The sequence below is a fragment of the Mauremys mutica genome, chromosome 5, assembly GCF_020497125.1.
Source record: "Mauremys mutica isolate MM-2020 ecotype Southern chromosome 5, ASM2049712v1, whole genome shotgun sequence".
In the NCBI taxonomy this organism is placed as follows: domain Eukaryota; kingdom Metazoa; phylum Chordata; order Testudines; family Geoemydidae; genus Mauremys; species Mauremys mutica.
The window spans coordinates 23,732,369-23,746,338 of NC_059076.1; the positions used below are offsets into that span (position 1 = coordinate 23,732,369).

The 13,970-nt window shown below is 38.8% G+C and overlaps 1 protein-coding gene across 8 annotated transcripts in view; it reads right to left on the bottom strand.

Moving 5' to 3' along the window:
- The window catches only part of MAPK10 (mitogen-activated protein kinase 10), a 255,588-nt gene that overhangs the window by 111,173 nt on the left and 130,445 nt on the right, over window positions 1-13,970 (bottom strand). For 5 of the 8 annotated variants that reach the window (XM_045018014.1, XM_045018016.1, XM_045018013.1 and 2 more), the window contains exon 4: window positions 2,995-3,066. In XM_045018014.1, coding sequence (XP_044873949.1) covers window positions 2,995-3,060 — 66 coding nt within the window. In that variant the 5' untranslated portion in view covers window positions 3,061-3,066. Of the gene's footprint in view, window positions 1-2,967; window positions 3,067-13,970 lie in introns of those variants that run through there. The other 3 variants (XM_045018017.1, XM_045018010.1, XM_045018018.1) reach the window with 2 other exon arrangements.

Genomic DNA, 13,970 nt, shown 5'->3' on the forward strand with positions numbered 1-13,970 from the left:
CTCTAGCTTACTGCATACATTCATAATATAATGCAATATTTCATAGTGATATTAAATAGCTCTGCAATCGTTCCAAGAAACGATACATCTGAGATTCTTATCAGCATTTAAGAGCTCTTTTCCCTACTGTGTATGCAGGATGAAAAGGAAGACGCCTGAGCTACATGAATGGACATCACTTCTTCCATTAAATGGAAGCAACACCTAAGGTCACATCACAACAGACTTATCACCCTGTAAATTCTATTTTTAAGCTATTATTTTATAATTACAGCACTTGACATGGAAACGGTATCAAACAAAGGAGTCTCCCTTTTATAAATAAATAAGGGGTAAGCACCAGATTAATTAAAATTTCCCCTTAAAAAAATCACTCTTGATATTAAACAGGCAGGATTTGTAGCCTAAGAATCTAAGCTGCAGGTCAGCGCTTCTCTTATAGATTATGAATGTTGATTAATGACCCACTGGAAACCATGGGTAATTACAGGACATTTTGCATGAAAACAACTTTGTTTAAGGCTGAAAGCAATATCTTCATCCAATCCTATTAAGACATTAGCATGATTTATCAAAATTAAGAAACAATTTGCAAATAAACCAGATGAGCTCAACCAATGAAGATCTGCAAGATTATCAACAAACATGACCTTTTCTGTGGTTCAAGCTAATTTAAGGGCATTCTCAAAATAATCTGGTTTCTAAATGATCAATGAGATTGTTATTGAAACTAGGGAGTCTTTAAAGTATTTCAGAAAGAGAGAGCGTGAGCGCGCACACAGTGATTGGTCAAGCAATTTACAGAGGTTGTCACAGTAATGAGGAAGAAACTAAGCTAAGATTTTGAAAGGGCTCAGAACTTTCCCAAAATCCCAGTCTAAAATTTCATTCTAGGTACTTCTTTTGGTAGTCTCAATGCAGCAAGTTCCAAAACCCTACATCCAGCAAGAAAAACCATTAATTGACATGCATCACTGGCCTAATAAAAGGAGTTCTGAATATTAAAGAAGAAAAGGGCTGAAGAACACCTTTCCCCTGCTCTAATCTAAATCAGGCGTGATAGGGAAGAGGCACACACCATTTGAGATGTCATTTCATCTTAGACTGGAGGATCACAGTGTAGGTGGTCAGATGCCTCTTGTATATTGATGCATTATAATTGCATACAGCCTACTTCCTAGTGGATGAGGAGAATAATATGTAAAGATTCCAGTACAATTTTACTATGGGGTCTTGGTGACAGGGAGAAGACAGAGTTAAAAAGTAGAGAGAGTCAGAAAATGATTTTTCCCCCTTATGAAAAATTTTACAAAAATGATATTTTTTGGAAAATATTTCTTAGATTTATTTTTTTTGGTCAAAAACCTAAAACCACTTTTTTAGGCAACTACAAACATAAAAAATGAATTGAAAATGGGATTTTTTTGGGCAGAAAATATAGGTACAAAGAGAAGTCATTTTGCTTCAGTACAAATGTTTTGATAGAAAGAGCGTCTCCAGCTCTGTTAGGGAGTTATGGATGAAAAGTAAAAGTAACTATCTATGATGGTGACAAAAAAAGTGAGTCTGGATGAATTATGAGATGTTGCTAACTACCAAAGATGGTTATAGTACAAGGGGAATTTGAGCAAATAAGATCTATATGTAGATGAGGAACAAAGAGAAAATGCCTCCGGCAGAGGAGGATGGGGGAAAAAGAAAATGTGTGAAGCAGACTGTCAGATTGAAAAATGAAATTATATTGTCCAGATCCACCCTGAACCTGAATGCCACGTGAAGTGCAGAGAATGGGAAAAGATATTTGTGGAGGAAAAAAAACCTTTTTGCTGCTTTGTATTAAATGCTGACATAGAACAAATATTACTTTTTTTTTACTTGATTTTCAGTTACTTGGACCCAGTGTAATCATTTGCTGCTTAAGTATTAAATGTAATACTTTTAATGCTCTTTCTAAGGATGCAACACTATTCTCACCGATCAAGAAACATATATTATTCTTGTGATCACCCAGATTACTGGTGCTCCATCAGACCATAAAAATGAATGAAGAGATGGTGCTCAAGCACTAGTCACGCTACAGGAAAAGTGAATAGGAAGAAACAAAAAACATGTTCACCTTGATAATGAAAATGTCTCCAAGATTTGTGGCTGCTGAACACGTCTGAATACTAAACTTCCCAAATCTAACTAACAGGACCAAGAATTGAACAACTTAATCCTCTTTCCTTCTGCACTTAATTTATTGAATTTAGTTTCAGCTCTGTAGAGTTTAAAGCATCATGACTGAACAATTTCAAAATCAATTTAAAAAGTACAAAATTGGCTACACTACTGCTTCAATACAGCGGAACCTCAATCACACACATTTCATTAAACCCTACACTTTATACTCCATGCACAAATTTGGCCACTCTTCCTCATCTCTTAGCAAAGATGTAAAAGCAGAGGGTTATACAGTGAGGTTAGAGAACAGTTCTATAGTGAGGTGTTACAGTACGAAGGGTTTACCTATATAAAGGTCAGAAAGGGAAATAAGAAAAATGTATTTTCATTCATCCTTTTGGCTATTTCTGTGCGTGTCTGTATGTGGACACTTTCAAGAGATTACTCTTCAGAGATTAAGAGTGTCCTGTTTTGATTCAATTTAAATTGGTGTGGATTAAAACCAAGTTTTATTATTTCAATTCCACATTGTGTGTAAAAAGGCCCAAGACTGTTATTTGTATAAAAATTACTCCAGCAGATTCACTAGCCATTATAAAGCACAGTCATAAATTATTAAAACCAAACTATGATCGTCAAAATAAGTGAAAAAGTAAACTCAGTGATGCATTATCTAGCTTTTCTATTGTGTTTTTCCACTGGTTAATTCTCACAATTCAGTAGCCTGAACTGGGCCTTTATTGTAATCCTACAGTTTCTATATTATATGGATGGCAAATATGGAAGTACAAGTATATACTGTACCTTGTTTTACCTGTAAGGAACACACACCTGACAAAAGGCAATCTTCACATCCAGGGTAGGTTCACTGCAGTAGTACAAGAAATGGCGGCTCATAAATACCTGCAATTAAAAAAAAAGTCAAAATCACATGCCTGTTGCTGATTTGGCATTACAATTTCTATCCACCTGATTTGGCAGTATGAAAACAACATGTGAATTATTATTAGGTTATGTGAATAAAGAAGATTGGGGTGGCTCAGTGGATTGGTAATAGACTCCAGAGCTTTCAAACCACTAGGAAAGGTTACCTGTTTAAACACAACCTAGCTTGGTAGTAACTTGAAATCCTTAGATCAAAATCTGCCCTACATGCAAGCCAGTGCAATTTCAAACAAGCAGGAATGAAATAGAGCACTTGGAGCTCAGTGGCCAGAATTGCAGGGACAGCGGAGTTACCTTCATTTGGTCTATTGACCCATCATGAGAGAGTCTATGGTTCCTCCTTCAACTCCTACTACTCATCTCAGCCCTGCTGTGGCATATTATAATTCCAAGATAGAGCACCACAGAAAAATGCACAAGTGCCATTAAGGCTGCTTTGCTGTGCTGGAGCGAAGACTGAAATCTCCACTGGTTTTCTGCCAAGAAGCAGGATTGCATTAAGGAAAAAGGTAAAAATCTTAATTGCACCAAAATAAAAAAAAATCTGCTAACTTTACAAGAAAAGGAGATAAATATTATAGAACTTCAATTTGCCTTGTAAATATAGTAAGATTATGTAAAAGCTAATCCTGAGAAATGCTATCCTACTTGGATGGAGATACCACCACAGTCCTGAAATTCTACACTTTGGTCTTGAGATATTTACGTGACTGTAATAACTGTGCATTAATGATAAGCTGAAGTACTGTGAAAAAGTGATAAGCTTATTGGAGTTATTTTACCCTATTCTGCCTGAACAGGGCTTAAGAAACCATAAAAAGAAAAAAGTGTCCACCAGTGTTTGGAACTTGAATTGTTCCATATGCTCCCACATGTGCTTAATTTTTAATGAATGAATGAATAATCTGGTCATGAAAAGCAAGTGTATGACTTTCTCTGCATCACATTACAGTGTCTCAGATTGCTGCCTCATTGCTCAATGAGTCATTCAGGAAGCTCCACATTCCACAGAGGGTATGTTTATAGATATATTTATTAACATTAGTCATTATTTCACTGCTTTCTGGAAACCCAGCAGATCATTAAGTTCTCTCACTGCAGAGGTTTAAAGGACATGTCCCCATTCAGTAGGACTATATACTGATGCATTATCTTGATTTGATCTGGGCAGGAAACAATTTTCCCATCTTGCAAACATTTTTGAGGTTTCAAAATATTTCTCATTTCACATTGAGAGGAAACCGAAACGTTATAACATTTTTCATGAAAAGAGAGAGAGACTGAATCAATGTGGGAGACCTGCCTTGAAGTCTCTGCTCCAAAGCCGGCACTTGAACCTGTGCCTCCCACATCCCAGTTGAATGCCCCATCACTGCAGCTATTGGCTAGTCTGGGGTCTCTCTCACTCTCTCAATTCCATCCTACACCTGAGAAATCCTGCCTGGTGAAGTTTGATGGTGACACTAATTAGCATCCCAGTGCAAGAGATTCATTGGTATCTGGTAGTGAGTTTCAGTGACCAGTTCAGTGCACCCCAGTTTGCTAATGATATAAACTGTATCTGATATGTATCATGTAAGGTATCATTGGAAAACTAGCACCACGTATTCTTGCATGGTGTGTGTAGAGTAATTGCCAAGCGACCACACAAATATGAAGGAAATGTGGAACTATAATGTATTTACCAGACAAGTTGGGTGACTGGGTGAACAGGTTTCGTCCATACAAAGGACAAGCTGACATGGCAAGTGGCCATCATTTGCATTACAGAGGACTGTAAGAGATCAATTTACATTTTAGTCAACACCAGAGGGGAAGAAACCAGCATGGAACTTCCTTCACCACCAGACTCCATGTCGCTTTCCTCACAGCTTGATTGGGGAGGGGCTTCAGAATTCATTTCAAAGATGCACTGGACTATGAAAGGGAGGGGCAAAGAACTCCAGGTTGTCTTTCACCTAAAACAACACTTTGGGCTTGATGGACAATCCTGACCAGCTGGGTGGTCAGACATCTTGCTGGAAGGTAGCATGATATGAATTTTACCTTGAATCAAGACTAGTTTGCTAAGTTTTAGTCTATAGAATGTGTTTTTCACTTTTGTTTGTAACCATTCTTTATGGCTGAACTCACTTAAAATCCTATCTCCTTTAGCTATTAAACTTGTTTTACTTTTTATTTAAACCAAGCCAGTGCTGTGTTTGAATTGAAGTGATTGTTAACTCCAGTTTATCATGATAACGTGTGTGTTTTGTTTCTTTAGAAGAACAAACAAACTTTATTATTCCTCTTAAAGGAAAGGGCTGGCGGTTGCAGAGCACATGGTTTTGGGAAAATTCAGAACTGAGGGGCATTGGGGTCATCCTGCCAGATGTAACCAAAAATCTGGTGGAGACCAGAGTGTGGCTAGGGTGTAACAAGGAAGCTGCTGGAATCATAGTTGCTGTTCCAGGGCCACTTATCACACAGACACTCAATACATACTTGTGCCCTGACTAGCAGCATCCAGACAAGGGCCCTACAGCAGCAGAGCAATTTAATGCACCCAGGGTTACAGGACATTCAGTGACACCAACCCCTCACTGGTCTGGATTGCACGTGACACTGATGGGTTCCCACAAAAAGTTTTAACTTCGACAAATTGACATTTTCCATCTCTCTCTCTCTCTCTCTCTCTCTCTCTCTCTCACACACACACACACACTCCTTGCCAGTTCTATCATAACACTTCCCAAACATTCTCATTGCATAGCCACAATGGGAGTGTACGCTCACAAGCGTGACACAAGGGCAATCTAAAAGGAACTAGGCATCAGTAAATATCTAACTACTATTTTTTTTTTGGCAGAGATGGGTCAACGTGGTAAAGTTCAGTTGAGATCTGAGCTTTTCCAAAGTTCAGAGATGTTTGGTACCAAGGTTTTGGCACATCCCATTGAAAACTTAGGGGCTAACTGCAATGTTTGGATTTGCATCCAGCACTGTTTCTGGAGGTGTCTACTTTTGGATGAGATAGAGGGAAAAAAAAAAGTAGTGCCAGACAGTGGTCAGGGCCTTAAGTCCCCTGGTGCTTTTCATAAGAAATAAGTTATTAGCACTGACCAAATTTAATGACACACATGCTACCATGGGAAGGCCACCCAGGAAGGAGTATAAAAGAGCTGCCTGTTTCTCAGAACAAGGAGAGACCTTTGGATGAGCAGCAGTTGATGGGGTTGGTCTCCAGGAAACAAGAGAGATTTGAAAGAGCAGCAGCTGTTGTGGGGTCTGGCCAGGAAAGGGGCCTGGGAGCCCAGCAAAGAAGCCTGGGAGATAGCCCAGGAGGAGGCCTAAAGGCAATATGAAGGGAAAGGCCTGAGGCAATACGTTTGTGGTGTGGGCTTGAGGCTTGGTGTTTCCACCTATCCTTGTTTACAGGCCCCAGCCTGCAACTTCCAGAAAAGGCAGGAGGAAGCTCCCTCACCCCCCTTTACCCTTCTGCAACAATGGAAAAGACTAGTGTGGACCCTAGAGAAAGACCTATCGAACAATTCAGCCTAGACAGGGTCAAGGAAATATTTGTCCTGTATCAAGGGGTGAAGGACATGGATTCCTTATCATATCTGGACTTTTCTTTAACTTGGAAGGGGAACATTTCATTTGGCCAGAAGACCAAATAACCTAAGCCCAAAAAAACTGTGGCATGGCTGTAACCTGATTCTGGGAAGAGGTAAACCATGTTACTACACTCAGTCTAGATTTATTTATCAACTATGAGAAGATTAAAACCTGTGGATGTATGGCTGTAAACTTCAGAATTTGATCAGGACTGCAGGGTACCCTATGATATATCATAACCTACTCTCAGCCCCACATACCATGACTTTCCCAATATTAAAGTAAGGTTTGTCACTATAATTTTATGGGGAGATAAATCAAGCATTTCTACATTTATCACTTTGCCATAAGAGAATGTACTGTATGTGTGGGGGGTGGAGGTTGAATGTACTGCATATCTTTATATGGCTGTTTGATTATGTACTCACTCTGAAGAGGAAAAGCTAAAAATAGTTTGTGCTACCTCAAGGTATCTGATTTAAACAAAGATTTCAGAAGATTCATGGCATGGAAGAAGGAATTGGTTATTCCTCTTATCAAAATGATCCATACATTTTCTAGAAATGGTTTTAAAAAAATAACATTTAGTTCCTACTGTCTGAGATGAGGCATCTTCTTAGCAATTCATCTGTAACAGACAAACCGTTCTTGAAGAGTGCTAATTTCAAAAGATTCATACTTTCAGGGTTTTTTGTTTTGTTTTTTAATATTTCCTGTTTTGAAAATTGGTTTGAATTACTCCATGCATAGTTCAAAGAGAGGTAGACCTTTCTCCTTTGCCGGAACATTCACGATCTGAGCACTGAAGTATAGTACACTGAATAGCTAAAGTTTGGAGTGATGCCACTGGAATTTCACTCTAAGAACTACATTTTTCTTACCCTAAATCTCAATTATTTTCACACGTAAAAACAAGAAGAAGAACAAAAAGTTACATGGATTCTGGCAATAAACAGAACCAGTTTTAACTCAGACTCTTGAGTATTCCATCACAAAATGATGCAGACCTGACCAAGGTGTCACAGATTTAGGGACAGAAATTAGGATAGAATCCTGCTCTCCTGATTCTCAGTCCTATGCGCAATGTATTGGGCTATCGAGGTGCCATCTCCTCTATATGCAGTACTTTATTATAGCTCTGAGAACTAAGTACTTATATTAATGATAAAAGGGGGTAGTTATGAATTTCATAACAATTTGCAATCATAAGGATTCATTCCCATCTCAGACAGATGGACACCCACCTCCAGATGTACTGAAAAGTTCCCTGAGCTTGCACATAGTAGATTGTGGTGCATGTCAACACATCCAAGATTAGACTCAAACACCATCTAATTCACTTCTAAATGTTTTGGGGGAATTTGTGGCCCAGATTGTCCCCTCCAGGGTAAAAGCTAACAAAGGGTAATATTTTCCCATGAGAATCTCATCATCTCATGAAGGGGCAATCAGAAAGTGTTGCTCTCCCAAGGAAAAGTCCCTCTATCCCCTGAGATCCACTGGAGGCCAGGACCACGTTCCCAGAGGACCTGAAACCCAAAATGGCTCTGGCCCTTACCCAGTTCCATTGTAATCTGATTCCCATTGCAGCCACACTACCAGGGACTCCCCTTGTCTACAGCAACTTCCAGAAGTGGGGGAGATGCAGCCTGTACTAATTCATTTTATACTATCTTCCATGAGCATAGAGGAGGGATGTGTTTCCCTCATTCCTTCTCCCTGTATACACCCTGGAATGCATGGATCACCCAAAGTCTATGAATTGGAACAGTTCTGTAGGGGCATCTGAAATCCTTCTGCATGGAAGAAGGAAAGCCCATGCATGGAGGCCCCTCTACATTCAGATCAGGAGAGGCATAACCTGGGTCTGTGCAGGCATATCTGCCATTATCAATAATGGAGAGCTGGGTTCAAATTTCCCACACATTTAGGCCCCCGGTTCAGAACAGGACTTAAGTATGTGCCTAAATGTTTTGTTGAATTGGGTTCTGAGAGAACAGATTGCTTGATGTTATCAATACCTGAAAAGTCCAATTGTTAAATTACAATTTAAAAGTACTGTAACAATAGAATTTTGTTAATTCTGCCATTTCTAGAGACTAGGAGATTGGTAACAAGTCTGAGGTGCTAGAAGGGAACAAATAATCCTCTGAGAAGTGAAATCTACAAGTAGATAAAAAATATTAAACTCTATTAATAATATAGAAGACAAATGTATGTTTCTCCATCGGATCTTCGCTATCACTAATTATTTTTGATATATCTGGCAAAGTGATGATGTGAATAAGGTAATTAATTAAGTAAAATATTAGATTAAATCCCAGCAGAAACAGTTTATCTTCCACGAAATCTTACAGTGAAATAAGAAATGATAGCATATTAAAGGTTTTAAAAATTAACAAGTTTTGCTTCCTAAATGGAGCTGTTGGAGCAGGAATGTCAGGAGATAAAGAAAGAAGGGGCTTAGAAGTAGCAATGAAATATGAATGGCTTTGAGAGGAAGTATTCAGTATACAGGAAAGTGAACCAAGTACAAAGGTAGAAAACTCAGAGGCAGATTTACCTAGTGATTAGAGCACAAGACTAAGAGCAAGAAATTGATGATTTCTAATTCTGGCTCTGCTGCTAGCTTGCTGTGTGGTTTTAGGCAACTTATTCTGAGCCAAATTTTCAAGTCTTAGCTTTTAGATACACAACCATAGACCCCAAAGATATAATATTCACAGGTGCTAAGTACCTACAACCATCATTTATTTCAACTGGCTCTCATTACATTTGGCAATCATGACTTAAATGTCAAGTTGCGGACCCTAAAAACAGAATCACCCATTTTACAAATAGGAATGATCAGAGAGATTATCGATCCCTGGAAGAGTGTCTACACAACAGCTGGGAAGCATGATTCCCAGCTTGGGAAGACATTCACACACCAGCTCTGGTAGAGCTACTATGCTAAAAATAGCACTGTGGCTGCAGCAGCAGGGGCTAGCCACCTGAGTACAGACTCCCTGCAGACTCCCTGCATACATATGCAGGCAGCTAGCCTGAGCCACTGTGACCACACTAGACTGTGGCCTTAAAGATTAGCTTATCGCCATTCACAAACTGTAAAACTAAAGCCTAAGGGTGTGTATATAATGCAATCCCGGGGTGTGGCTGCAGGAGTAGCTTGGGTACCAGAGATATTAAGCTGCTCCAGGTAGCTTGGGTACCAGAGATATTAAGCTGTAGCAGCATAAGATTCAGTACGTGCTAGCTGGCTGAGTAATTACCGAGGGTTCCAGACAGGCTGCCCGTGCCAGAACCCATGCTTCTGTACCTTCACTGCTCTGGTACCCGAGCGAACTAAATTAAAGCCATCTTAGGTATTTCTACACATGCTGCAATCACACCCCATGACTGCAGTGCAGACATACCTCTGCAGTCTGCTTAGCCATAACCAGTTTGGGTAAGAAGTTTTTGCTGAGTTCCTTCCATGGGCCTGTCACTCTATCTATGAACTTGTTTTTAATCTGCTCTACTTTTTGTTTAGTTGCTTGTTTTTAAATGAAGCTTGGGTAGACAGCCCTGTAACAACAGGATATGGAGTTTTGCCTCTCAAAGGCCTTCTCCTAGATCCCCAGTAATTTTGGGGAATGAGGATTTTTAGAAAATATTTATGTATTCTTTAAGAGCAAGCTTGCAAAATGCTACAGAGTCTGATTTTCACAAGTGCAGAGCCCTCATAACACCAACTGCAGTCAGTGGTTGCTCAGGATGCAGAGAACCAGGCTCATAAAACTTTACCAGCTCAGGGACAAAAATATACTTGCCTGCCTTTAATCAGAGTGCTTGGGGATGATGACAAAAATTAATGACATTTCATTCATCCTAGGTGAGCAAAAATTTACAAGGCTGTTACAGGGATTTTTTGTACACCCACTGTGAGCTTGATGGGGTTTTCAGACCCCAGTTCAGCCTCATTACTCAGCCTTGCATACTGGAGAGCAAGGAATTAAGTCCTTCTTTTCTAGACACCCATAGGGTTTTCAGACCATATGATACTCCATGCAAGATGTTTCTTATAACCACACAGAACTTTTAAATATAGAACACACACTTCAAATAGAGAAGCCTTTTGTCCTTGAAAAATTAACTGAAATGAACAGGTCAAGAATTATCTGATGAAATAAATATTCTAACTGTAAAAAGCTCTTTGTTTTGACAAGTACTAAACTCACTGAAAGAATTTTAAAAAATCCCATCACACAATCATTGAAGTCTTTCATGGAGAAGCAAGTCTGAAGTATTTCTCAGGTGAACACACAACTCTTCAATTTCAAATAAAAAAATGTTCTTTGTTTTTTAACTATGTAGACACTCATTCCCCATTGTATATTCAGGTCCTTTTTGCTTTGATAGCTAGGGCGATTTGGAGTTTTAAAAAAAAGTCCTCGTTCTCAGTAATAAAGGAGTATTCCAATGTAAGAAGAAGAAATAATCTTTTACTATTTTATAAAAACTCACTGATTATCAATTACACAGTCCTTCTAGTACCACGTATCTTTTGCTGTAATGGGTAAGCACACAGACTTCTATTCTCAGTCCTTTAATGTATGCAAAAAACTCTTGTACATAATCCATCATGAACTTTAAAAAAAATAAAATAAAGGCCTGATTTAGCAGTCCTCGCAGAGGCAAAACTCCCACTGAAGCCAATGGAAATTCTGCCTGAGTAAGGATTCGAGGATAGGGCATCATGGTTTAATGGATCAGGCACTGGACTGAAACCCAGGGGGCCTGGGTTTATTCATGTGTCTGTTATTAATGCACAGTGTGACCCTGGGCAAGTCACTTCAACTATCTGTGACTCTGTTTCTCTTTGTCTATCATGTCTATTTAGATTGTGAGTTCTTCTGGGCAAGGAACTGTCTCTTACTATGCTTGGTCAGTGCCTAGCACAAGAGGGTGCTGATCTTGGTAGGAGCCTCTATGCCCTGCAGTCATAAGGCCAAAACTTTTTTTGATTGTAGATTGCTATCTGTTACTGAATCTCATTATTCAATTTTTGTATATAGTAAAGCGAAGATGTGTATAGGAATATATCAAAGATTTTATGGAAATGCCAGCTGTAGCTCCATAGACAAGTTTGAGTTGAGTTTTGCACACAATATACTATATACACATAGTTGACTTCTACAAAGCAGGATTGACCTGATACGTTTTCATCACCATTAAATCCAACTATGTTAATTTAAATAAAAGGATCTTGACCAGCTTCTCGTCTGATTCTCTGGCATAGACTATCTAGCCTTCCCCTCCCTTTTCCCCATCAAACATTTCCTTCCCTTCCAAAGCCATTTGTGCATGAGCTAGGCCCGTCTTTCTCACCTAAAATAAACATTCCGAACTTTAACATCCACAATAAAACCACAGCTACCTCAATATAACATACTTTAAAGGATCTCATATTGTATTATTGTCAGTATAAGCAGTGGGAGATAAGATATTTTAAAAGAAAAACAATTATAATGCATACACCAAGTCTTTGTGTGCAAAAACTATAGAATGAAGCTTTAGATGAATTAATTTCTCAATCAATGCAGTATTTGTTTGTTTTAATGATTGTGGAAAGCTGATCTTTCAGAAAAAAATCCATCTACAGCTTTCACAATTTTATATGCATTCCAGGGGAGTAAACTTATGACATGCAAGGAAAATCAATAAAAACTGTTCTTTAGATAAACATCTTTGGTAAAACTGCCACAAGGTATATAACGAACAACATTTTTAAAACACTCCAAAGCCAAAATACAATTTTCACACCTAATACAAATTTAGTTTCATTTGGCTTCAAAGTACATATCCTCGGCATTTTATGATTGGTAGAAATGGCATATATTCCACAAAATATACAGATAAAAGCGTTAGATAACTACCCTATACTAAAGCAGTATCAATGAAACATACATTTTGAATACTTCACCCATATTTAACATGCACAAGTGGAAAAAAGAAAGACATTGTCTGGCAGTTTATTAAAGTAATGACTGCAAGTATTTCTGAGTCAATGACACAGAACTGAGCATATCCTGGAATCAAGCAGACCCACTCCATCCCAAGATGCTAGTAATATAAACCCTTTTGCTGCTGGTCTCCTTGTACATCTGCTGGACTGTTGCAATTCTAGCAATATATTAATGAAGAGTTGAAATCATTGGAATGTTACCCTGTACTGGATACATTCAGTTGCACAAGTGTGCTCCACTCAGATGCACCCAAAAAAAACATCTGTCAAAGAAGTTACAGCATATCAATTTTTCTGTTCTGTTCTTGTTTCAACTATTGTCCATTCATATATTGTTGGTCTCTATATTGTATTATAATTGATACTTCTCGACTGTTCAGTACAAGTGATTTCTGTAACCTTTTCTGGGGACAGAGCAGCTAAGAGACAAATCATATAATATTACAATTAAACCTCAATTATTGATACCCTAGTTAGCTGAAATTCTTGGTTCTCCAAAAGTCAGATAGTCCTCTGAGGTCTGCTGATTGCTCCAGCTGGTTTCTACAAGGCCAGTCACATGAAGGAAAAGAAGAAAGAAAATCTGTTCACTCCAGCCAGTCAGCTCTCTCAAGACAAATATGCACAACAATCAGGGCAAAGCTTGCCTGTGAGGAAGACAAAATGTTCTCAGTATCTAGTCAAAGACCATGGAATGAACTCCCTCAGGAACTAAAAACTATCACAAACTTCACCACTTTCTGCTCTATTCTTTGACCTTGCCTCCTCTACCATAAATATAAAGCGATGTGTATATTAAAAAACAAAAACCTATCAAAACAAGCAGCAAAGAGTCCTGTGGCACCTTATAGACTAACAGACGTTTTGGAGCATGAGCTTTCGTGGGTGAATACCCACTTGTCGGATGCATGTAGTGGAAATCTCCAGGGGCAGGTATATATATGCAAGGTATATATATGCAAGCAAGAAGCAGGCATATATATACCTGCCCCTGGAGATTTCCACTACATGCATCCGGCGAAGTGGGTATTCACCCACAAAAGCTCATGCTCCAAAACATCTGTTAGTCTATAAGGTGCCGCAGGACTCTTTGCTGCTTTTACAGATCCAGACTAACACGGCAACCCCTCTGATACTATCAAAACAAGACATTCCAATTCTCCCCTGGGGAAAGGATGAGAGAACAAACATGTGACAGATACTAATCACTTAATGCACTACTGGAAGGTGCTTGGTGGTGACTGCAATATAAGAATAT